This window comes from Salvia hispanica, chromosome 5, assembly GCF_029641045.1.
Source record: "Salvia hispanica isolate PSC_SH4W2 chromosome 5, Shi_PSC_v1, whole genome shotgun sequence".
Lineage (NCBI taxonomy): Eukaryota > Viridiplantae > Streptophyta > Magnoliopsida > Lamiales > Lamiaceae > Salvia > Salvia hispanica.
The window spans coordinates 44,713,391-44,740,316 of record NC_142696.1 but is presented as its reverse complement, the minus strand read 5'-3'; the positions used below and the strand labels follow the sequence as shown (position 1 = coordinate 44,740,316).

The 26,926-nt window shown below is 34.0% G+C and overlaps 3 protein-coding genes across 3 annotated transcripts; 2 read left to right on the top strand and 1 right to left on the bottom strand.

Moving 5' to 3' along the window:
• The first annotated feature begins 2,299 nt into the window (after positions 1-2,299).
• Positions 2,300-3,528, top strand: LOC125189255 (uncharacterized). The gene has a single exon (XM_048086548.2). The coding sequence runs from the start codon at positions 2,395-2,397 to the stop codon at positions 3,196-3,198; it is 804 nt and encodes a 267-aa protein (XP_047942505.1). The 5' UTR covers positions 2,300-2,394; the 3' UTR covers positions 3,199-3,528.
• Positions 3,529-5,995: 2,467 nt separating this feature from the next.
• Positions 5,996-7,655, top strand: LOC125187510 (DNA-directed RNA polymerases II, IV and V subunit 11-like). Its single transcript, XM_048084110.2, has 5 exons — positions 5,996-6,134; positions 6,239-6,328; positions 6,413-6,491; positions 7,014-7,109; positions 7,363-7,655. Exons 1-5 carry the CDS (start codon positions 6,082-6,084, stop codon positions 7,405-7,407), a joined length of 363 nt encoding a protein of 120 aa, XP_047940067.1. The 5' UTR covers positions 5,996-6,081; the 3' UTR covers positions 7,408-7,655.
• A 2,444-nt stretch (positions 7,656-10,099) lies between these two features.
• LOC125186521 (uncharacterized) lies at positions 10,100-11,153 on the bottom strand. Its single transcript, XM_048082893.2, has one exon. It carries the CDS (start codon positions 10,981-10,983, stop codon positions 10,378-10,380), a length of 606 nt encoding a protein of 201 aa, XP_047938850.1. The 5' UTR covers positions 10,984-11,153; the 3' UTR covers positions 10,100-10,377.
• Positions 11,154-26,926: the final 15,773 nt, after the last annotated feature.

Genomic DNA, 26,926 nt, shown 5'->3' with positions numbered 1-26,926 from the left:
ACAAACTACGTTAAATTACATACGGTTTTTCAATGAAACAAAAATCCCTAACTCTTTTCCTCTTATCACTTGCTGATAATGTTGAGGAGTAACTCTCAATACTTTGCCCAACCTCTTCCATCCCAGCTGAAAAATCGTAGAAAGCAATCCCCTCTTCAATTTTATAAAATTAGGAATTGCTTACCTTCTAAAAAGTTACAAATTACTGATCTCCATACAACCTAACAGTTCTTCAACTCTTTATCATTAATGATATCATATTCCAGATCGTCTAAAAAATCATGGCCGCTTTCTTGTCAATGAAAAATTACTGATCTCCAATATAGCATCACTTATCTCCATTGATCGATAATAAGAAATCTGGAATCGTGAATTGCTTATGTTGGTTAAAAATTATAGATTGATTTTCTAGAGACGAAGAAGAAGATTCTGTGAATAAATTTGACTTGAAATTAGGAGGAAGATAATGAAAATAACGTAAATTAAGGAATGAGAATAACTGCTCCAAAATGTATCTGCCCTCTTTACCCTTTCACGATGAAATATCATTTTTTTTAATTGAATTTCCCCTGCCAGGTGGCAGGCTGTGTGCTATCCGTTTTCAAAATCTAATGGTGTATTAGTGGCATGTTGTCATTCTAAATGTCGTTCGTCTTCTTAACATCTCCATATCTATTTATTTTTTCAAAGAAGCCGGATAAATGAATTTATATTGATGATGTAATCACCAATTCACCTTTTATTCTAAAAGGCTTTATATTTGGACTTGTTTTTATTCAATTGTGTTCGCATGCGATATCAGAGGAAAATAAATAAATCATGCAATATTATAAATAAGTCGTGGAAGGGGTCATTGAGAGAAATCATCGTGGATACCACATCTCTAATATTGTCACTGCTAAATCAAATTAATTAGACTGTAATTATAAAACATAAAATATTGCTAAATTCAGAGTTCATCAACATTTCCAAATTCATGAAAACCAAATTAAAATAATCCAAAATCTGAAAATGCTGAGTTGTTTTTGGAGAGATCGCGTCTTGTGAGATTAAATCCCCGAAAAAATGTACGCCACTAACCATGAATTTGGGATGATACTGCTGAGTCACGGGTGAGTTAGTCAATTATCTAATTTTTATGCTCTTTCCACGCAGCAATATTAATTATGTAATCATGTATTGTAAATAATGTTTGTTTTCTATTTTAATATTTTCACAGATCATTTAACTCAATATACACAGACCTGATTAATAAATGATGGTTTTAGTTTTATTCAGTAATTTGTTTACCAGTTTCAATTTCGTTTTATGCGACTAAAGAATTTTGCAATTACTACCCTGTTCATGGTTGGAATATAATTTTGCTTCCACAATATTTATGGAGTTTTCTCAATAAATTAGCAGTTCATGTAAATATAATTCATAAGAATATCGTAAGATATGAAACAAGAAAATGAGGCTCGGAATTACTCACTTGATATAAAACAAAATTGATTAAATAAAAGTTTATGGACATGGTTGGTAAAAGTATGAATAATTGGAAGAACCTTAATATAAAAGTATATTTGTGTTGGGATTGTAGCATTGTATACATTACTTTGATATATATTTTTCGCTTTGCATATGGTTAAACCTATACGGATTGTTTTTGGTCGTTTTTAAAAAAATTTAAAGTAACTGAAGTTGAACAACACTTATATATAGCTTGCAACATCCCTCACTCATGCACTATAGGATGAGTTTGTAATCCAACAATATGAAATGTTATATATCTTCCGTTATATCATAGTTGAATTATTTTTATTTTTGAAATGTTTCACTATAGTTGAGTTATAAACTATTTACATATTTTTATTACTTTTTTTCTTAACTTGATAAATATTTATTTTAATCTTTATGTTAAAAAGAAATGTCAATTATAATATTGGATGGAGTTATATTTGGAATGATAATAAAACTTCTATTGCCGGAGAATCTTATGCCATCCTAGTATTTAGATAAAATTTGGGTATCATATGTGCCATTGATGTCAATATCCCAAATAAAATTTCATTAGATAAGCGCACATTCGTTTTCCAAGTCAAATTCCAATTAGAGAGAAAGAGTGTTTGGCTTCCCTTTTTTGAGTCATACTATAAATTTATGAAATTTAGATAATGAATCTTTATCCAATAATCCAATCATCTCCACCACACTAATCAATCCAATGTTGACTAACTACCACATTTTTTTGGTCATCTTTATAATTAAATATTACTCCACGTTTATTAAATATACACCATACCATCTTCCCGGAACATCTCCTTCTCTACCTCAAACTATCACAAACACAGATTACATATTTAGCCAGCTGTGAAATTCAATTCAACAAAATCTTGCGAAATTGAAGAAATTATGGTAATTCCAGAGATAAACATGTGCAACTTCGAAGCAGGAATGAAATGCCTGCAAAATCCATCAACAATCTCCCGTTTATTTTCAATTCCAACCTTGTGGAAATATGGCGCTTTAATTTTGGCAATTTTTGCTACTTTCAACAGCATAATTAAAAGAATTAAGCTCAATTTCATTCGTTTCCACACTGTAAAACCGTGTTCTAGTCAAACCGAAGACGTATTCGAGTTCAGCGACGAAGACGACGACGTATCGCTAGCGTCTTCGGATGATGAACAGGAAGAGGAAGAAGTGAAAAGTCGAGATCAACACCGCGTTGATGGAGATTTTGGCGTGAGAGGTTCAATCCTCAGCTTCAAGAGCCAGCGGCGGAGCAGCGGCGGCGTGTGGCCGGAATTCGCCTGTGGTAAAAATGTTGTTAAGCTTTGGGATAGCTTAGGGTTTAGCCTAGAAATTGATGATTATCTATTCAATTTCGATCCGAATAGCATTGTTTCTACGTGGAATCGCCACCAGGAAGAGAAATCTAGCGAGATTCGCGGCGATATCTGGCCGGTGCCGGCGTTATTGCTGATGGCGGAGAGCAACGGGAAGGGAGACGGCGTGATTTTAGGTGGTTACGACTGGAGGATGAGGAGCAGAGTCGCGGCGCTGGTCGCGGAGTGGAAGCTTCCGGTGGAGAATGACGTCAGCGGGGTGGTAACGGTTGGTGATGTGAGGAACGTTAGGAGGCCGTTAGGGAGTGCGGGAAAGTCAAAAGGCGATACGTGGTGGGAAGCTGACGCCGTTATAGCGTCTAGGTAAAGAACCGGCAACTGATTTGGACCGGATTAGAAGAAATCGAGAGATGGAAAACTATGCTCTCCGTAAATAATTTCAATAAAAAATTGTTGATTATTTGTTACTCAATTTGTAAATAATAGGGCTAGTTTATTTATTTTTTAATGTGCCTTGGTGGATTAATGTTATTTTCTTGTTAAAAAGGGAGTGCTAATATTTCTTTCATTAAAATGTAATCTAAAAAGTTACTAGCAATTTCGCCATCGTGAAATTCTAGTTACCTTTTTTATGCACAACTATGATAAATTGAGAATATAGTCCGGAAAAGGATATATGAGAAATAATTATGTACTACTATCATCCGACGAAATTCACAAATATACATTGGAAACAATGACTTAACTTCCTTATATAACGTTGACCAGTTAAAAAATTTACGCAATGTATTTTGTAATTTTATTTATTTATGACCTTTGCACAAATTTGTGACTCCTCAATTATTCAAACTTTTAAATCTCGGTCATATTTAGGGCTGGGTAAAAATATCGAAATATCACCCTTATTGTATCGAAAAAATACCGAAAATATCGAATTTTTGGTATACCAAGGTACGGTAACGGTAACGGTATGAATTTTCCTATACCGAGGTATACCGGGGTATACCGAAAATACGGTACATACCGTAATTTTAGGTGTATACCGTGATTTTCGGTATATACCGATATCAATATATGCCAAATTATATCAAGTAAATTCGTACTTTTACCAAACAAATAAATATTTACTTGTAGAAATCAAATATTGCCTCATTATAGTTGTCGGCTAATCATGTAATTAAATATAAAATCAAATGAACTCAATTAGGAAAACTAGATATCGTTGAATCAATTAGTTTCAAACAAATATACTAATATTTTAGTTAAATTAGTTTCAAACAAATATCGTTGAACGTCGTATGATTGCGTGGAGTTTAATTGTTGCAGTTTTTTTAACATTATTTGAATATGTTTGAGTTTGATTAAATTTAATGTGTTTCTAAGTATTTTGAAATATTATTTTCTTTGTTTTACTATTTAGAATTATTTACAAAATAATGAGATTTTGGTACGTCATACCGTAGTCCGATTTACCGTAAAACACTGGCATACCCCAAAAGTACGGTATACCGAATTTAGGTACGACATACTGAAAATAAGGTATGGTATCAGTATTGAAATTTGTCATACCGAATAAGGTATACAGAAAATTTTGGTAAGGTAAAGGTATGATTTTTTCTCATACCGAATTTTTGGTAAGGTATACGGTATGATGGTTTCGGTAAGGTATTACCGTACCTACCCACCCCTAGTCATATTTGATTGTAGAGTGAACTTAAAAAATGGTCCCTGGACTATAGGTTTATCTCGAAAATGGTCCCTGGACTTTAAAAATATCGCCAGTAGTCCCTGGACTAAGGGTTAATATCAAAAACGGTCCTTTTGCACTGTTTCGTGACGAAAATGCCCTTTTGAGGGGTTTTGGGCGATTTGGGCGATTTGGTCTTTTTACACTTTTAACATTTTAAATATGATATTATTTCAGTTATGTACTAAATCTGATATTATTTCAAAATTATCATTTTTCTTCCCTTTTATCATCCTTCATTTTGTTTCTTTATTTCAATATTAGATTTAATTAATAAAATGAAATTTTAAAATTTATTTTTAAATATCAATAATTTTTTTTAATTAAAACTATTAATTCATGGACACTAGAAATATTGATTAAAACTATTAATTTTTGTTATTTAATATAATATTCAGCTGAATTGAAGAAGTACAGAAAAGTAATATTAATCATGATGGAAAAATAAGAGCTATTCTATTTAGCCTTCGTTCGGTTGTTATAATTGCTTGTGATTGAATATTATGAAGTTGACTAAAATTTTTATATAGCAGTATTTTTGTTGAAATTTTCTAGTCATTTTGATTGTTTTCAAATTAATAAATGAAAATTATATTAGTTTTACATTAGATGCATATTTATTTCAGAATAAATCGTGTTATATGATCTATATATGATTAAAGCTATTAAATATTGATTAAAACTAAGGCGTAGTTATATCTTATTGATTAAATATTAGACACTATCAAATGTTGATTATGACTATTAATTTTTGTTATTTAATAATTTTTATAATTAAAAAATTTTATTTATATTTAAAAACTGAAATTTAAAATTTAATTTTGTAAAATTAAATCTAATATTGAAATAAAGAAACAAAGTGAAGGATGAAAAAAGAGAAGAAGAATGATAATTTTGAAATAATATCAGATATAGTACATAACTGAAATAATACCATATTTAAAATGTTAAAAGTGTAAAAAGACCAAATTGTCCAAACCACCTAAAACCCTTCAAAAGGGCATTTTCGTTTCGAAACAGTGCAAAAGGACCGTTTTTGATACTAACCCTTAGTCCAGGGACTGCTGGTAATATTTTTAAAGTTCAGGGACCATTTTCGAGATAAACCCATAGTCTAAGGACCATTTTTGAAGTTCACCCCTTGATTGTAATCACAACTTATCCGGACTAGTCAGCAAACTCGCTAACATATGCTGCATATATTGATAATTTGTGCACAAAAAAAAATACTTATAAATCGAATACCATAAATTCTAATTTAAGCATAAAAATCTTTTAATTAGTAGAAATTTTTATATTTGCAAGGTAATTTATACTATCATCTAATTAGCTCATTTATATGATGAAGTGTGGGCTCATGAATATGTTATATAGAGCGAATGCGACAATAAAATAATAAGCCCAATTCTACAAATAAAACCCCCCATTTTTGGGCCCATTTGTCATTTCACCTCTTCGTCGTTTTGAGTTTCAGCTGTGCAACAGTGAGAAGAAGGGTGAAAGATGAATGCCCCTGATCGTTACGAGCGATTCGTCGTCCCTGAAGGCGTCTCCAAGTATTCTTTCTCTCATCCTCTAAATATATTGTCGCTTACACTATTCGATCTCTGCTGCGTTTTTTTGATTTTTTGGTAATGATTTTTAAAATTGGTTGCATAAGGGTTTCGTACGAGAGGGACACGAAGATCATCAACGCGGCGACGTTCACCGTCGAGCGTGAGGACCACACAATCGGCAACATTCTCCGCATGTATGTCAATTTTCTCCCTTCCTTTTCACGGTGTTTGATCGTGCGCGGCGTTGCGTTATTGAACCCTATTTTCCCCAAAATCAGGCAATTGCACAGAGATGAGAACGTTTTGTTTGCCGGATACAAGCTGCCGCACCCGCTTCAGTACAAAATACTTATAAGGGTTTGTATCTTTTCTTTCTGGAGTTTCTCTTTTCATCACTCCGATTGTTTAATTCATTTTTTGGTTCTCGATTTAGGAATTATATTGTTTTGTTTGTGCTAGATTACTGTAAAATCCTTGGCAATAGCAATATGGTAAGCTTAGTGTGGCAGTTTATACTGAAGAATAATTTTGCAGAATTGTGTAGATGTTGGAAACTTAGAGCTGAGGATCTCATATTGTCTTTATCTAAGTTGTGCATTTTGAAACATTTTGAAAATGTTCCATTTTTTCTATTTTTGCATCTGAGCATACAAATTGAGCTTTGGAAATTAAGTTTGTAGAACATTGTGTTTCTTTTTCTGGGGTCTAAAATTACGAGTCTTTTGTCGCTCATTGGCTTCATATGTTAAAGTATATATCTGAAACTTTAATTGCAATTCTTTCTATCAGTTTGAAGTCTTCTCTCTCAACTTGTTTGTAATTGGTGACTTCTCTCTCGATTTTTATGTGTTTGATATTTTTTGGCTGGCCAATTTGCAGATCCAAACCACGAGCCAATCTTCACCAATGCAGGCATATAATCAGGCTATCAATGATCTGGACAAGGAACTCGATCATTTGAAGAACACATTTGAGGTAATACTATCTTCCTAGTGTTCTTTTACCGTGACATTAGTGATACATCGCCTGTCAAATGCATCTCATGTATTAGTCCTGCCTATCTCTGCTGGTTCTCTCCATGTAGTAATTTCTCTTTGGTTATTGACGCTGGCAATTGCGTCTTGTTTCGCTATGTCATGTGCTGTATCCATCTTTGGTTTATGAATACTTGCATTTCCATTGTGGTTACTGGTTAGATAATAAGTATAAATTTTTGCGCTCTGTCTAGGTTGAGTTGGCAAGGCACAATGCAAGTCAACAACGGGAGTTCTAAGCTGCGTTGTTTTGGTTAAGATGCTAGTTGCAGTTATACTGTGGTAAATGTGGTTAAGTTGGGAACTGTCTACATGTAGAACTCCATTCTAAAACTTTCAGAAACATGCCTGTGTATGTTGTACGCGTTCTGAGACGTCGTCAAGTTGGTATGTTGTTGGCCATTAGTGCTCCCCTCTTATGAAACTACTACTAATTCTAGTGCTGTATTTTAGAAGAATTTAGAATTGGTTAATCCTCTTTCTACAATGTGCTGTGTTTTGCAACCCCCTGGAATCGATGCGCGGTGAGTCCACTGGGTAAATTCTCATTCCTGCTTCTGTTTTCTTGAGTCCTCAGTTGGTTCCTCAAATAGGTTAGGTAGCAAAACTGCTGGAATATAAATTATGCCTATGGCTTTTAGAAAAAATAGTTCTCTACTTATCATCATTATTTAAGACGATTATTGTCTCCGGCTGAGTTTGATTATGTTATTCTTATATGGTTCACTTATTAATATTTTTATAGGCATGTGTTGTATAGCATTATAATTAAATGAACGTCGCCTCTTTAGCAGAAATGTGTGTTGCTCTTGTGGTATAGCCAATAATATCATGGGTAAAAGGATTTGGCTTTGAGCTCACCATGACATGGTATTAATATTTTCTGTTTATTTGTTCATAAAAAAAGCTAAAAGTTTAGCCCAATGGAGCAACATATTGAGACCCCTATACTACTCTTTGCTGTGTTACTAGATTGTCAATCAGGAGAAAGTGAAATTCTAGTATAAACTTGATAGAATTAACATCATAAAGCTAAAAGTTAATGCTATTTGTATTTAATTGATTGCGTAAATTGTTTTAAAATGAATACTAAATTTTTATTTTCAACATATAAGGTTTTAATTTATTTTTGATTTTGCATTCCTCTTTTGGGCGAATTGGTTCTTTGAGTAAAAATTTGGCCATTTTTACTTTAGGTAAAATTTTATGTGGGGAAGTTGCCGAGATTTATCAAAGATCCATCCCATCCCATATCTTTGTCTTATATCATAACTTTGAAACTTATAAATTAAATTTTATGTATGAGGGCTTGTAACTTGGGGTGGGGAAAGATGTCAAAATAACATAATGTCAGACTTACGGTATCAAAAAAAATACCGAAAATATAGCATTTTTGGTAGGCTATGATGCTCTTCTCTCCATTATTCTCTCTCTTACTATAGAGAAACGGGTGGAGAATTATTTTTGTTATTAATATATTTGAATTACCAACAATCAAGACACTGTTTTTATTTCATTTAATTCTTGTTTTTAAGATGTATTATGTGCTAGAGCTTTGAAAGTTTATTATAACAGAATTAATTCTTACTAGCTAGATACTCCCTCCGTCTGCCATTAGGATTCTCATTTATGGGCGGCATGAGTTTTTAGAAATGTTATGAAAAATGGGTAGAAAAAAGTTATTGGAATAGGAGTCCCACTTGAATATAATAGTTTTAAATGAAATGTGAGTGAAATGAGTTAGTGGAAGGTGTGACTCTATTACCATTTATAGTAAAAGTGAACTGAGACTTCTATTTGCGGACGGACTAAAATGAAAAAATGGGATTCCTATTCGCGGAGAGAGGGAGTAGCATGTATTCCCTCACTCTACAAAAATAGTTCCATTTCTAAAAATAACAATACTATCATTTTGCCATTTCTTTTGTCCTAGTTTTGCCATTTCTTAGATCCTAAATCAAAGTTTTGCCACTCTACTAAATCGAAGTTTTGCCAGTCATCCAAGATTAAAAGTTACTTGTATTGACGTTGCAAAGGATCTTTTATGACATCCATTCTAATTTCTACAATATAGTAGCATTGGCGGAGCCAATTAAGGAAAAGGGGGGACGGTGGTTACCCCAAAATTCTCGAATTATTAGGTACTATTTGAGATTAACTAATATCAAAGTTGTCAAATGGTCTAGTGGTATTGCTCTTCTTTCTCATTGATTAGATCATGTGTTCAATTCTATTTGGACACCAAATTAATTTTCTTATCTTATTAAAACAAATTGGTGTCTAGAATGGTAACCATTGGAAATATATTATCAATAATATTTTATAATTATATACTTCTATGTAACAATTGTTACTTTTTTTTATTATATTTAATAATTATTATATGAAAATGAGATTTTTTTATTAAATATTAGTAAGGTTTAGAAAAATAAAATAGAATGTTAAGGTAATCTAAATGATGACCAATATTGTTTACGTTTTCACCGAAACTTTTTCAAAATAATGTAAAAGATGATTTCTGAATAACGGCTATTACTTCATGTAAAAATTTATCGCACTCCCAAGTCAAAAGTTCTGGATCCGCCACTGTACAGTAGGAAGACCTTTTATGAGTAAATATAACTAAATTAATGGTGCAAATTTTAATAGCTCAAACGGGAAAAGCTTATTTAGCATTTTGGTTCCGGCATGAAATAACATTACTATTACATCATCTGCCCACCATAAGACTCGTATTGCTTATGTCCAATTTAAAGTGAGCCATTTTTTTGCTAAATTAGTATAGGATTATTCTCTCCTTACTTTATAATTTCTATAATTAATTATCTAAATACCATATTCTTAAATCTCATGTTTAAAAGAAATGTCTCGTTTATGGAGATGAAGGGAGTAATATTTTTAAGTAATTTAACTTGGCTTGATGAGTAAAAATTCATACAACGAGAATAGAATTTAATTAACTCAACAAATAAATGTGTAGACCTGTCTGCAAAATTTATTAGCAGCACAAATATGCAAAGGATGTAGCAATCAACCTTCACACATGGCTGATTAATTAAAGAATTAAAATGTTTTCTCTAGGCAAATCTAAATCATAAATAATGAAATAATTTCATCCAAATCTCTTGTCTACCCAAACCTAAATCGTAACAAAAATGAAATAGTTTCACCTCTTAATAAATCTTCATCCACCACAATGAATCCAACGGTTAGTACTCGGTATACGGCTTCATGTAATCCATGTACGGTGAGATCGCGGTCGCCGCCATCGCCGATTGGAACATCGCGCTCGTCCGCGGCGAGCAATAGAAATCACTCGATCCATTTAATTGCGGCTCCGCCTCCACCAAATACGGCATTCTGTACATCGCCTCCTGATTCACGTCGGCCACAAATCTCCGATCATCAACCGACGACGCCGTTTCATAATTCTCGTCGTACGATGCGATGCCGCCGCCAACGGTATTGCCAAATCCGCCGCTGCTCGTGTCTACTTTTTCGTCCTCCTCCTTGAGCGTCTCCACCTCCACTTTTGCCGCGGCTGCCTCCCCGTCGCCGTCGTCGGACTGGCCGGTGAGCCTCTGCACCAGCTTCATGAAGTTGCTCGGCGCGGCGTGGATGACCTTGGGCGAGTGCGTGTATATGATCAACGGCTGCCGCGGCTTCGCGCCGGCGGATGGTTGGTGATTAGAAGGGGGTTTTTGGATGACGTGTGAATCTTTGCTGATTCGCATCGGATGACGTGGAGTGTTGCTCACTCCCCTTGCGACTTCACTGCCGTTATAATTTAAATTAGGGCTCATTCCTTTCTTCATGTTGTCAAAATGATCAAATTAAAGAATTAATCAAAGTGTGGCTTTTTTTCTTAGATTTTGTGTTAAGGGATCGGTGGGGGCTTATATGTGTAGAGGTGATAGAATTAAAAATGATAAGTAAAAGTGGTGTAAGTCTACTGCCTGCTGCTTATATATAGAGGTGATTGAAATTCAAATGATAAGTAAAAGTAGTGAAAGTGTACTACCCTTATATAGGAGTTTGATATATATGGCTGCGATTTCTGACCGTTAAAACAAAATGTTGAGGTGGTGGAATCATAGGGTTTATAGTGATAGTAATGGTTGAGAAAGAGTGGTTTGTTTCACTTTTGTTGCCTTCTTTTCGGTGGCGGGTGACATAGCCTAACATTTTAGAGATTAATAATCTATGGTTTACACGTAACTTTTCACATATTTTTATTAAATAATCAGTTATAAGATCCTGATTATCCATCTTTCTTAACGTTTCAAATGTAGAACTCTTGTAACTAAAATGATATTTTCTAGTGAACATATCCAGATTTAAATAAGTAAATAATACTAATAAATGAAACTAGTGGGGAATTGTATTGTAATAATTTTTGCCATATACACAACAGTCAACACAACCATGCATCCTTGGCTTCCGATGAGTCAAAATCTAGGGTTTAGTTAATTTCAGATATACTTTGAGTTTGTTGTAACAAAAAAAATAGAGTTTGTGAGTTTTTTTAATAGAAAATTTTCACATTTCATTTACAAACATGTGTGAGTGATCATTTATCAGCGCATGCTCTCATACTCACATATAAGCGACAATGCGACATGTATTCTCTGTTAGGAAAATATCTAGATTAAAGAATCTAGTAGAGAATTCTAGAATGTGAGATGTATGCCTATAAATATGGTATAGTTGTACCATTTTGAGAAGTTGAACAAGTTGTGAACTTGAGAGAGTTTGAGAAATAAAGTGTTTCTTTTGTGTTCCCACATCACCAACCTCTCCTAAATCATATTCCACATATTCCACCCATTCTCCTCTTAAATATTTCCTCCAAACTAAATCACTCTTCCAACATATATGTTATATATTCCAACAAAGTGGTACCAGAGCCATAAGTTCCTACCTGTAGTATGGCTAACTTGCCGTCGTTCCAAGTCCCCATGCTCAACAAGAGCAGTTTTGATAATTGGAGTATCAAGATGAAAGCGTTATTGGGAGCCCACGACGTTTGGGAGATCGTGGAGAATGACTACGAGGAGCCGCAAGACGAGACCGGTCTATCCCAACAACAAAGGGATAGATTGCGAGATGCGAGAAAGAGAGACAAGAAGGCTTCTATCTCATCTACCAAGCTTTAGGGGACGACGATTTCGAGAAGATCTCGAGTGCAAGCACCATTTTTCCAACATTGAAAAGAAAGGAGTCTACAAGTATAGGACGAGGAAGGAGCAATCCACAGTCGAGGTATGATAAATCTTCAATAGAGTGTTATAATTGTCATAGATAGGGGGGCACTATGCTTCTGAGTGCAGAGAGACAAAATCAAAAGTTGAAGAAAAGGCCATGGAGAATACAAATGAAGAAAATGAAGAAAATGGATGTGTTCTTCTAACTTATAAAGGAGAAGCTGGAAGAAAAGATGATATGTGGTAGCTCGACATAGGAGCGAGCAACTATATGTGCGGGAACAAGAGCATGTTCGTGGAGCTTGATGAATCAGTAAGTGTTAATGTCTCCTTTGGTGATGAATCTAAAACTCCAGTTAAAGGAAAAGACAAGATTTTAATTCGTTTGAAAAATGGAGCTCATGATTTTATTTCAAACATATATTACGTGCCCAATATGAGAAACAATATATTGAGTCTTGGACAACTCTTAGAGAAGATGGCAAAAATGATTTAGTTGCCAAAGTGTCAATGTCCAAGAATAGGATGTTTTTATTAAATGTTCAAAATGATGTGGTGAAGTGCCTTCAAGCATGTTATAAAGATAAGTCTTGGCTATGGCATCTTCGATTTGGGCACTTGAATTTTGGTAGCTTGAAAGTGCTATCAGATAAAGAAATGGTATGAGGATTAGCACCATCGGGGGATCCAGGTGGGGTCGAGTGGGGTCGGCCAACCCCACCACCCTTCCCAGAGTGCCGCCGGAAAGCTCTATTCATCAGCCTCCGACCCACAACGTTCGCATCTTCGACCCACCAACGTAGGGTGAGATGAAGCCCGGAATCCAGCGGCGGCCTCGCGGCAGGGGAGACGGCGATTATCGAGAATGAAGAGATGTAGAGAATTCTTTCGGTTTGTTTCCATAAAGAGAGAGATGAAACTGGGTTTGGCGCTTTTGAGGAAGAAGAGGAGAGAGAATGAAATATGAAAAGTATTTGTATAGTCATTCTTTTTCCCAATATTTACAAAGTTCATAAAAAAAATTAAAAATAAAATTTAACTAAAGTTAATGGAGTACTCTGTAGATTAAATATCTCGAGACTCTGAATTATGGTGTATCTTAACTGTAAAATAGGATGTGAAAATTTCTTTCTTTGTTTGTAATAATTAATAGAATTTCATTTCAAATAAATTCTCATCAAATAATTTCAATTAAGGTTAAATATATTTCTTACGTATCAATAAATCAAACTTATTTAAAATAAACACATAGTACTTTAATGAATATAGAGTCAATATTCCCTAATTTCATATTTTTTTATTTTATAATGTAGATTTCAACCTTATTCTTCATATTCAAATTAAATTTTCAAAATTTGCGATGTTAAGGAAAAAATTATACTCCTTCCGTCCCAAGATAAGTGACCTACTTCTTTTGGGCATGAGATTTAAGGAATTGATATTTAAATAGTTAAAGTAGAAAGAGTAAAATATGAGAGACAGAAAAATAGAGAAGTAAAGAGAGAATAAAGTATGTGAGGAATAGAGTAAAAGTTAGAATTTTATGCTATAAAAGAGAAATGACTCATTTAATAGTGGGACATCCCAAAAAGAAATATGTCTCGCTTATCTTGGGACGGAGAGAGTATGTTATTTTCATAATATTGATAATTCTCACATTAATTATTTATATTAATACAATATATATTTATAAAAATAATTAATTTAAATATTTATTTTCTAGTCCGACCCCACGATATTTGGTTTCTGGATCCGCCATTGATTACCACCCATCGAGCATCCCGATCAACTCTATGAAGGATGCTTAGTTGGGAAGCACTTCAGAAAGCCATTCCCAAAGGAGTCAAGTTCGTGAGCTCATAAGCCATTGGAGTTAATCCATGCAGACGTGTGGACCAATCAAGCCAACCTCCCTCAGTAAAAATAATTATTTCCTACTTTTTATTGACGATTTTTCAAGAAAAACGTGGGTATACTTCTTGAAGCAGAAATCAAAAGCATTTGACGCCTTCAAGAAGTTCAAGGCAGCTGTCGAGAAAGAAAGCGGTCTACAAATCAAAGCAATGAGGACCGACCGAGGTGGAGAATTCACATCCACGGAATTTCTGGAATTTTGCAAAGAAAGCGGAATTCGACGGCTACTCATAGTTCCGAGAACCCCCCAGCAGAATGAAGTGGTTGAACGAAAGAACATGACCATCGTTGAGATGACTCGAAGTACGTTGAAGACGAAAAATTTGCCTAAAGAGCTTTGGGCAGAAGCAGTGGCGTGCGCGGTGTACCTGTCTAATAGGTCTCCAACAAAAAGTGTGTGGGGAATGACTCCTCAAGAAGCTTGGAACGGAAGAAAACCAGGGATTGCCCACTTGAGAGTGTTCGGGAGCAAAGCCTATGCACATGTACTGGATCAGACGAGGAGTAAACTCGATGACAAAAGCAAACCATTCATTTTCGTCAGGTACGACTCTAACACTAAAGGCTATAAGTTATATGATCCAACTTCGCAGAAAACCATGATTAGCCGAGACGTGGAGTTCGATGAAGAGGAGTATGGGATTTCGGCTCAAACAATGACTACACATTCATACTTCCATTTGGAGATCAAGGAACAATCGAGCCGGTGACAAAGGTACAACAAGAACAAACAACTCTATCTACATCTCCTGCATCAACCGTCAGAAACTCACCACCATCTTACTTGAATGAAAGAGCCACAGAACACGCAGAATTTTAGGTGAAGTGAATGACGACACCGAAAGTTTAGAAGATCTCACCTTATTTTGTTTATCTGCTGATTGTGAACCAGTTAGCTTTGAAGAAGCTAAAACAAGTGAAAATTGGCGAGTCGCGATGGATGAAGAGATCAAAGACATAGAGAAGAATGACACGTCGGAGCTCGGGTGGCCACAAAAGGAGCCAACAACTATTTGTGTGGATAACAAGTCGGCGATTGCGCCATCCAGAAATCCAGTGTTCCACAACCGAAGCAAGCACATCGACACCGGCTACCATCAGAGCATGCGTTGCAAATCAGGAGATTCCAAGTAGAGTCTGTGAAATCGCAAGATCAAGTTGCCAATATTTTCACAAAGCCCCTCAAGTACGAATACTTTATCAAGATCAGAACGCTGCTCGGAATGACAAATCAAGTTTAAGGGGGATGTTGGAATATTAAAATGTAAACTTAATTTTGTAAATATCTAGATATTATGTAGAATTATCTAGAATAGGCATAACCCATTGAGGTACCTACTAATCAGTGCGGGAAATAGTCACTAAGCCCGCCGGTGGATACCCTTGGTAATTACCAAAAAAAGAAGAAAATATCTAGATTTGTTGGTAGAATTAACTAGAAAAAAATTTCTCTAGAATATAGAGAATATCTAGATTTTTTAGTAGAAATATCTAGATATTTAAGAAGAATTCCCTAGATGTTAGGAAAATATCTAGATATTTAAGAAGAATTCCCTAGATTTTTATGGAGAAAAAATCTAGATATAAAATACTAAAGAATCTAGTAGAGAATTCTAGAATATGAGATGTATGCCTATAAATATGGCATAGTTGTACCATTTTGAGTAGTTGAGAAGTTGAACAAGTTGTGAACTTGAGAGAGTTTGAGAAATAAAGTGTTTCTTTTGTGTTCCCACATCACCAACCTCTCCTAAATCATTTCCCACATATTCCACCATTTTCCTTTTAAATATTTTCTCCAAACTAAATTACTCTTCCAACATATATCTTATATATTCCAACATTTTCTAGTGGGATTGATAATAGGGGCTTGATCGGAGATGGATTGAATTTGGATTTTTCGGTGGGTGGAGGAGAAGAATGGTTGGATAATGGTGAGTGTGATGTACATGATTCTGCGGTTACTCAAAAATGGTTATGAAGCATTTTTATAATTCAGATCAAAATTCAATCAAACATATATATGCATGTTTGTGTCAATGGCTGCATTGCGCCTTAATCAATAATCCCCTTCAACGGCTAGATTTGTGTTCACCAATATGTGGGTTTATAATATATGAGATAATGTATATATACAAAAAAGAGTTTCATATTACAGCTATGCACATTTCTGTTAGGTTTGGTATACTGAAAAGCATGTTTCGAGCAAGTTTCGCGCGAATAGAATCTTGCTTGTATACGTAAAACTTGTTAGAATTTGTATACTAGAAATCACCTTTCGAGTGATTGAATACTGTTAAAACTCTTATTTTATTTTCCAAATGAATAAACAGATTATTTTTGTCATAATGTTGTTATGTTTTACATTTAATGGATGTTTATTGCATATTTAAATGTATAAGTAACTTAACAAAGTCTAAGTCTTTGTTTTAGTAGACCGGTTGTGGGCGTCGTTCACTTTAAGGTAACACGGTCAGTTCTAAACAAAGAAAAAGAATAATTTCACAACATAGATAGGCTTAGACTACCTATCGTGAAAGGTTGCAATGTCAGTCCGATTATTTCTAAGCCTTACTGAAATAAGATGACGTTGGTGTGGTATAGCACTGAATGGATTTAACAGCGAGACAGTCTTTATGCTATCTACTGAAAGACGAGGTCTCGTAAATTATTTTTCTCAATCAATGTACGTTAGCATTGAGCATACGGTATTGATTATGCACTACTTTGACTAACCAAATGGTGCGATTTTTTCACAACCCAATAAGCCTGGTATATTGGGTAGTGGTGATTAATATCTAGTGGTGCTAGGATTGCTATTATGTTGAATCGTGCGCGAGGTGAGTCTCGTTTGATAACATCCTCAAGAGAAGCTTGAAATAAGGTTTTATTATTCGGAACCTAGCTAGTTGGAGTTTAATTACTCTATGAATAATAAATAAGAATTTCTTGCTGAGTCCTCTCTTGGAATAAATAAGATATTGATTAATTAAGTCCATAGCAGACAATAATTAATTAATGGATGTTTCTATCTTAAGCGTGAGAAATAAATATAAAGTATTGGAAACCCGAAATACTTATAATTTCGGATTTGGATGGGGAGTGCAGTATTACTTCTGTAGTGGCTGCTCGTAATATTCCAATATGTGACTTATTATAAATATGAGAATAAAGCTAATTGGAGGAGCCCATATCCAAAGCCTTACATAGATCCCTGACTGGGCCCAATATGTGACTTATTATAAATAGGAGAATAAAGGAGACAGAAAATACACTTAAATTTTCTCCAAAAAATTTCGGCCCCCCTACTCCTAGTGGTGGTCGAATTTTCTCTCCTCCGAGGGAAAGGATTTCTGTCTTCTCTATTTAAGTCCTAGTGCACTGGTGAGATCAGCACACCCTGATATCTGTAACATCTCGGAATTTAGAACCCTAATTTTAGAGCCTTAGAATTTATTAGTGATGACGTGGAATCGAGAATGTATTTATTTCATGTGATGATATGGTCGAGTTGAGTCTAGGGTTTGCGTTGAAAGTTTGAAAAGTCAAACTTATTGATTTAATGATGTGGCATGTGATATATTAATTTATGAGATTATGTGGTAAATTAATTATCTAAGGGTGAGTGAGAATATTAGAGAAAATTTCCATAAATACTTGTCACCCTAATTCTTGAAATTTTCGACCCCTTGGCCTTTTTGGAGAAGGAATTCTATTTTTCCGGATTTAATTTAATTCTTGGGATGTTTATCCAAATTAAATCCAAGACCTAATTATTTTCCTTTTGAAGAGAGAAAAATCGAGCCCTTTGTTTTTAAGTGATTTTCGAAAATCACTATTTTGGGGAACGAAAGAATTATTTTATTTTGTTTGGTTCCTTACTTGATTTCCTTCCATACCTAGAATTTAATTATTCTACCAAATCTTTCCATACTTCAAGAGATCTTACCTTACCTTATTCTAGGCAATATTTAAAAATCCATGCCTTATTTAATAGGCATAGGGACGCTTATTTCTACTCCAAGTTAGGAGAATTCTTATTTTTATTTTTGCTCCGTGATATCTTATTCTACTCCGAAAATATACCAAAACAAAGTCTTGGCAATTTGAGAGGCCTAATTTTCGAAAACTAGGGAGATTTGCCCTAGGATCTATTTTTGTTAATTCTTCTTCCCTACTTCACAATATTTATTTATTTAATTGTGGAGAATGAGATCTTACCAAATATTCTATTCTAATTACCTAAAGATCTTGTTGAGCACTATAAATAAGAGAAGACCCCAACCCTAGACCCCAAATTTTCGGCCCCCACCATTCCCCCACTCTCTCAAATTTTCTTCTTCCACACACAAATATTTTGTCATCCTTTGAGAAGAATTTAGAGTTTGAACGCCAAGATTCTTGAAGAACCAAGTCTCTACTTTGTTTCTACCGATTGTTTTTCTCTAAAAAGGTATTTTGTTTATGAGTTCTTCGTATTCTTCTTCTACTTCTTTTTCTTCTTTCTAACCGATTAATCGGTCTTCTTGAACCCTCATGCATCTTAGTTGAGTGAAAGTGGGATAAAAGGGATGTGGGAATATGTTCATGTGTGTGTGTGTGCCGTGTGTGCGTGTGTGTGTGTGGCGTGTGTGTGTGTTGTGTTGTGTAGAGTGTGTGTGTGATGGTTAAATATTCTTGTGGGATAAACATGATCTTGATTAATTAGTAATGATAAGATAAATCAATGGAAAAGGGAAAAAAGTGTTGAGACATGCATGAGTAAGAGTAGTATTGAACCTAATTTGTGATATGCGCCTATGTGATTAAAAGGTGAAACTTTGGTTGCGAAGCCGGATAACGGCAAAGCGAAACCACTTGAAAACTAAGTAGTCGAGGTGGGCTTTACTCTAAAAACTCTCTATTATTTTATCAAAATGTCGTTTGGTGTTATAAGGGTGGTTTAACTGTTATGTCATGCCTATCTTTGTTTTTAATGTGATATTTGATATGCTTATACGAATTCGGGTCTGAGTATGGGCCGCAAGCCCTACCAGGCTGTGTACACGATGGGATCGGGAGCCGTCCTTGCTAGTCGGCCGGTCTCGTGGGTGAAAAGTGTGGCCACACTTTCGTCGCACCATGGAATGTTGTGATTGTTATTTTGATGAGAAAATGGGGGATTATTTTGACTGGCCAGTCTATGAAAACATATTTTGTGATACTCGTGATATTTCTCTTTTAACTGCTTAAAACTTGAGTTCACTTGGTAAGGGTGGCATAACTTATAAAATATTTTGGCAATGAGCTCACTGAGTATTTCAAAATACTCAGCCCTGCATGTGTTTTTCTTCTGTGCAGGTTGAACGATGACGAGCGGTGGCGGGTGTTGAGCAGGATAAATAATTAATATGGATATGTTGAACTTCAAGCGTAGTTGTGTCTTCATACATAGCTGCTCTTTTTCTCTTGGTCGTCTTCCGCTGGTTTTTGATACACTTAGGATTTGTTTTTGGGATATTTGCATCTTGACTTCGATTTGAGGCCTCAGCCCTTTTCTTGTGACTTCCATCTTGGATTTTATGTCGTACTCTTGAGATTTGATCGTTATTTAAGAGACCCCTTTCTCTTTCTCATTTAAGCTTCTAGGTTAAGTTATTGCTTTAAATACTCTGATAATTCTTTCAATTCTTTTGGTCAATACTCTTTAAATGAAACCCTAGCCTATGTTTACTTCTTTGGAGTCCGTTTGGGTAGCAGCCGCCGCATTTATTGTACCATAGGAGGGCGGGCTGTTACAATATCAGTTCACAGTCCGGGAACCAGTCAGAAGATCCGTGGTTTTGTACTAAAGATCTTCACGTGGAGAAGGCGCTAGCCATCTTCGATTCTTTGGAGAATCGTCAAGGTATAATGGCAGAACCTTAGAAAAGCATGTTTTAGGTTTCAATTAATTTAAAGCATGTTATTATTTGAGTTATGAGCATGATACGTGAGATAATTACGCGAATAGAATTTGTCTAAATAATCCGCTAAATAGATCTGAATTATCTGTAATTGATTTATATGAGCGCTTCCACTGCCAACCCTTTCAAAACTCTACAATCCACTTTTAACCCGATTCAGTATTATTCGAGCAGTTTCGCACGAATAGAAACAATATATTATTACATTGTGTTTGTTTGTGCATTTATAAGATGTTTTATAAACATTTAAATGTATAAGAAGCAAACAAAGTCTAAGTCTTTTGCTTAGTAGACCGGTTGTGGGCGTCGTCCACTTTAAGGTAACACGGTCAGATCTATGCAATGCTTTGCAAAAGAAAAAGAAGAATTTCACAACCTAGATAGGCTTTGGCTACCTATCGTGAAAGGTTGCAATGTCAGTCCGCATATTTCTAAGCCTTACTGAAATAAGATGACATTGGTGTGGTATAGCATTGAACGGATCTAACAGCAAGACGTGTCTTTATGCTATCTACTGAAAGACTAGGTCTTGATAAAATATTATTTCTTAATCTACATATGTTAGTATTGAGCATACGGTATTGATTATGCACTACTTTGACTTATCAAATGGTGCGGATTTTTCGCAACCCAATAATCCTGATATATTGGGTAGTGGTGATTAATATCTAGCGGTGCTAGGATTGCTATTATGTTGAAACGTGCGCGAGATGAGTCTCGTTTGATAATGTCCTCAAGAGAAGCTCGAACAAGGTTTTATTATTCGGAAAACTGGTCAGTTGGAGTTTTATTACTCTATGAATAAAAAATAAATGTTTCTTGTTAAGTCCACTCTTGGAATTAATAAGATATTAATTAATTAAGTCCATATCAAATATTAATTAATTAATGGACATTTATATCTTAAGCGCGGGAAATAAATAATAAACAAAGTGGAAACCCGGATTACTTGTAATTTCGGATTTGGATGGGGAGAGTTCAATATTACTTCTGTAGTGGTTGCTCGTAATATTCCAATTAAAGCTTGTATTAAATTTTGGGTTCAATTTAATTAGTAAAAAGCTAATTGGGGGAGCCCATATCCAAAACCTTCCATAGATCCCTGTTTGCGCCCAAAAGGAACTTAATATAAATAGGAGAATAAAGGAGAGACAGACATATAATTTAATTTATTTTTCACATGAAATTTTCGTCCCTTCTCTCTAGGAAGGAGAACGAAATTTTCAGCTCCTCCTCCGTGAGGAATTTTCATTCTTCTTTATTCGAGTCCTAGTATTTTGATAAGATCAGCCCACCCTGATATCGAGATACAGTTCGGGAACCAAAGAGAAGATCCGTGGTCTAGTATCGAAGATCATCACGTGGAGAAGGCGCGAGGAATCGTCGATTCTTTGGAGAATCAAATCGGTAACTCTAAACCGTAGAAATCATGTTTAGGATTTACTTTCTATGAGCATGAATTATTTGCGTTCTATCATGCAATAATCTGTTTAACATGTGAATTGATTAATCGCATAATCGGTCAAATAGATCCGTATCTGATTTATTTGTTTTGTACAAGTCTTCCGTTGTGCAAGAGGCACAAAACCCCAACAATTTCGTCAAAAGAAAAAAGTGATACGACATTTTCTTCTTCCATTACTGATATACTTCCTATGTTCCGCAGTAGTTGAGTCATTTCATTTCATTTTTTGCACTCGTTTTTGAAATGAGAGTAATAATATACTCCCTCCGTCCCAGAGAAGTTGACACACTTTCCTTTTTAGTTTGTCCCACAAAAGATGTCACATTTCCCTTTTTGGAAAAAGTTCTCTCTCACATGAATATAAAAATTATATTTTCTCTCTCCATTTAACACACAAAATAAAACCTCCTAAAATCTCGTGCCATTTTCAAAGTATGCCAACTTCTCTGGGACGGAGGGAATACTATTTAGAGTGGTAAGGGAGTAAAATAAGAGAGAAATAGCACTCGTTTTGAAATGAGAGTAATTATATACTATCTAGGGTGGTGAGAGAGTAAAGTAAGAGAAACATAGAAAATATCTTTTATGAACCGTGTGAAATAGAAAAACTATTTTTTTTGGAACGAGAGATTATAAATTATTTTTTCATAATTAGTACGATTTGCATGTTGATATATTGGAGTGCTTGTTACATTACTCAATCTAAAAACGTGCCGTACAGCCCAGAAATTGAATAACTAGGCTATAAAGTTTCCCTTCGGTTTCTATAACAATATGATGAAAAGAAATGGTCTTTGAATAAATTGACAAATGATTTTTATTTAAAATTATCGTAAATTAGCCTAATGGTCTTTGAATAATGAAACCTTGTCACGCAATTGTGGACCTTAAATTGTTATATTAGGCTGGGCTAACGTTGATCGAATATCTGTTTGTGGGCTGTTATTGTTATTGCTCCTTCAGGCTTCATGAGCATTATTCTTCCGATAAAGGGAATCTAGACTTTGATAAGCATAATTGTTGTTTAGTATGTTTCCTATATATTTGTATAATTCAATTATTTGATGAGTTTATTGAGTTTTGATAGCAGAAAGAACATAAAAAGGTAAAATATGGAAAAAAAAATACTTTCAAACATTCCATTCTTGAGTTTTACAAGTTACATGGCGTGTGAGTATCCTTACAAACCATATGGGCCGCTTAAAGTACTTTTGATTCGAGGGTTCGATTTTAAATTGCAGAGACTTTGAGCTTTAAAACCCGACCTATCATTTTTCTTTCATTTTGTTGATTTGTGTTATTTTATATTAGATAGTTTGTGAATTATAAATGCCTTAAATAATTTTTAAAAATTCAAACAACACAAAAATCAAATTGAATGTACATAAACTATCATTGACCCTAAAAATGAAAATGTGGAGCAATTGAAAAATGCCAACTTTCTTCATTGTGCTCTGTAACAAGCTAAATGCTGTATTTCTGTATATAAGACAATTGTACCATAATGTGTTGGAAAGAGGAATGTGATCAATTGGCCTAGCAAGTTATCCATTATATTATTCATACAGATTAATAAAATATTAATTGATTAATTAAATATTAATAAAATATACACACAGAATACACAATACATTATGTTGTTGTAAGCATGTGGGCTTGTATTTATAGGATCACGCGCACAAGCAGAAAGCGCATGCGTCGACTCATTCCTTTCTATGTCATACTACTATTTTAATACACATTATTTATAAATAAAAATTATTAATTGTTTAGTAGTAGTAGTACTAGTAGCTACTATTGTAAACTAAAACTTTTACTGCAACTATATTTTAAATTCGATCAAGACGGCAACAATTTTAAATTATACTGTAATGAATTAGTACGCGAATCCATAATCCTAAACCCTAAATTTTTGGTACTTTGATAGTAAAATATTTTTGCCTAGGTGGTGTCATAATGCTTCCAATGCACTCATTTGCTCTATTTTCTAGATTTTTGTCTTTCTTTTCTTGGGATCAATATTCAACAGTTAAGATATATGGGTTCGTGCGTGTATAAAATATGATTAATTAAAATCACACTATGTGGACAGTTTAAGCATGTTCCTAGAGTAAATACACATGGTTGAAGGCATGCGCCTTTTCTTCATTCATTACGGAGTACCAATTTGTGAATTATTATAATATTACTCTGTTTTAGGTCGAGTATGTTTGTAGTATAATGTATCTTTTCTGTTAGAGAGATATCGAACCCATTACCTCATGCTTAAGGGATTAAAGTGTGCATCAATAGTTTTTTTGATTTAGCAGCAATAAGATAAAAATAATTAGTGTTGGTCATGTTATAATAAATTATAAAATGTTTTTCTATTTAATTTTCAAAAATAATTTTATCTCACTAATATTTAGCATAACTTCATCATATTGTTCATTAAATAATATATATATCGTCATAATACATCAAACTCTTGTTATTACCATATAAATACAGTGATGATTACTCATTCTATGTTGCTTCGAGAACATTAAAATGATCGACTTTTAAGTCCTGCGTTATATATGAGAATGGATCTCCTGCTGTGCTCCAGTGCTGTGCTCTCATAGCCCAAATTTTTTATTAATAAAATAAATTTTAAAATATTAATTACTCCCTCTGTCCCGCTTTAGGAGTTTTGGTTGATCAGTTTTGGGCGTCCCGCTTTAGGAGTTCCGGTTGGGATAAATTAATAAAAAATGTCTACAAAGTGTTAAAAATGTTAAAAGTGGATCCCAACATCCACTACAACTAATAAAAAAGTGTTAAAAGTGGGTCCCGACATCTACTACAACATTTATTTATTGGAGACTCAATTAAAAGTGGGTCTCAACATCCACTACAATATTTATTTATTACACACTCAAATATTTTTTTTCTTAAAACATGTGTCCGACTAAACCGAGATTCCTAAAGCGAGACGGAGGGAGTATTTTTTTAAAAATTGTGCTATGAGAGCACAACACTCCCTGTTGTGGTGGGAGCACAATAGGGGATCCATCTCCGCTATATATACATTAGGTACCTTAACAAATTTTAATATACATTAGGTACCTAAACAAATTTTTATGTATAATAGAATAAGGTCACTTTTTATTTACATAAATCATATTCACATTTTACACACAAAAAGCATACCGCAATTTTTAAAATTAGGACAATTTGATATGATAGATAATTCATATTTATTAAAGTCAGTAACAAAAATTAGCCTAAAATATACTTTTATTATGTATATATTAAATGGCTGAAATTCACTTGGAAAGGGGGAGGGAGAGAGAAAAGTATTATGGTGACTGGTCAAAATAAAGGGATAGAATGGAAAGTTAATATATATTCGATGATCATCTATATATGATTATTTGTAGAATATTTTATTATATGGTAGTAATAGATATTCGAAGATCATACTACGATTATGTACCAAACATCACTGACAGTTATCTAATTATATGATCTTGCTATCGACTTATAAAAATCGGTACATTCACGAGTTAGTTCATGCCGTGGTATGAACTTGTGGCTAGGCGCATTGTTACAACTTTCTAACACCTAATTATTTTAATATGACGAATTTATCCCAGAGATTTAGTTGATCGGATGATCTTCTATATGGATTCTGAAAATCTAATCTATAAAGGTGAATTTGGAATTTTGTTAGTCATATTACTATAATATAAATGTGATATCCAAGTCAAGTGTACACACAGTTTTTCATTTTGTCTGCATCTCAACACCTATTCTCATATGAATATTTGGATACATAGAATTAATCTTTTAATTAATACTCAAAATTGTTTTGTTATAATATTTTATTCTATTTCATTATACAAATTTTAATTTTGACTATTTTCTCAAAAATAAAATGCTATTTTCATTGAGAAATTATAAAATTAAATTTGAAATTCGACGGACTCAAACAAATGGAGTGTCCACAATGGGGGGTCGCGACACCTATTGCAAGGAGTGGAAGAGCCGCAACTGCATATTTTAAAAAAAAAAATTCTTAATTTATTTCTATAAATACAACCTATTCACAATTCATTTTTTGTCCAATTATTTTTATTGGTATAAATTTAAAATATATCAACAATTGATAAAATAATGTGATTTGTGGCTTTGGCGTTGTCATTGTGGCTGGACAAGTTTTTGTTGTTGTGTTGACTAGGCGGACAAGTTTTTTTTTCTGTGACGTGGCTATTCCGCCTTATTGTGGACACTCTTAGATAGTTGGACGCAAGCATTAACAATTTACCGTTTAACCAACATACCCGCAAAAGTGTCTTGTTTTTGTGTAGAATTCGAATTATAGCTTCTCCCAACTAAATTACAATGATAATGGAAATTAATTGAAAGTTGTATGCCAACCATCTAGTTCTTAAACTGTATAAAATATTCCAAAATGCTATAGAATTAAAGAAATTTCAAGGACGTAGGCGTTATTAATTTTGAATAAGAAACAAGTGGGAGGATGTTGATGTGATGATGTGACAAGGAAGAAGAGCTTGATTTTGGGAGCTTGTTTTACAGAGCAGAGGAAGAAGTGAAAGGGGGGCAGTGTATGCATATTAGGATGGAATAGGACCACCTTTTATAGGATTACGCACCTAAACATTAATGTGTATATGAATTATCTAGGAAACAAAAGTACTATAAACAGATAAATGGAAGACTATGATTAAAGCGTGGAGTCTATATGTATTGAACGCAGAGTTTAATTATGATGATCGAATTTACTGCAGAGTTGTTGATGGAGATTAAGAGGCACATTTTAAGTTCAAATGTGTATAGAAATAGGGCTGATTGTTATAATGCAAATGGTTGAAAAATGAAACTGGAACTCATATCATTATAAGAACGGGAAATTTATCATATAAACAAAATACTAACTTTACTGAATAGATGAAAATAGGAAATATGGTTTTTATTTGTTTAAAACGGTGTAGTATTGGCTATTGGGTATAAACAACCATGACTATCTCTAACCATTTACATCAGATTCAAATCCATTTTGTGCATACGTCATATTAAAAAGAAGTTTTATTCCAATTATTTACATCAAATTTAAAATTTACACCAGTTTTTGTCTCACAACTTTTACAGTAACACCAAAAAATAGGTTTGAGTTTGGTGTATGATTGGAGAAGATTTTTATAGCAAAACTCATTTTTAGAGTATGATTGGAAATAATCTTATA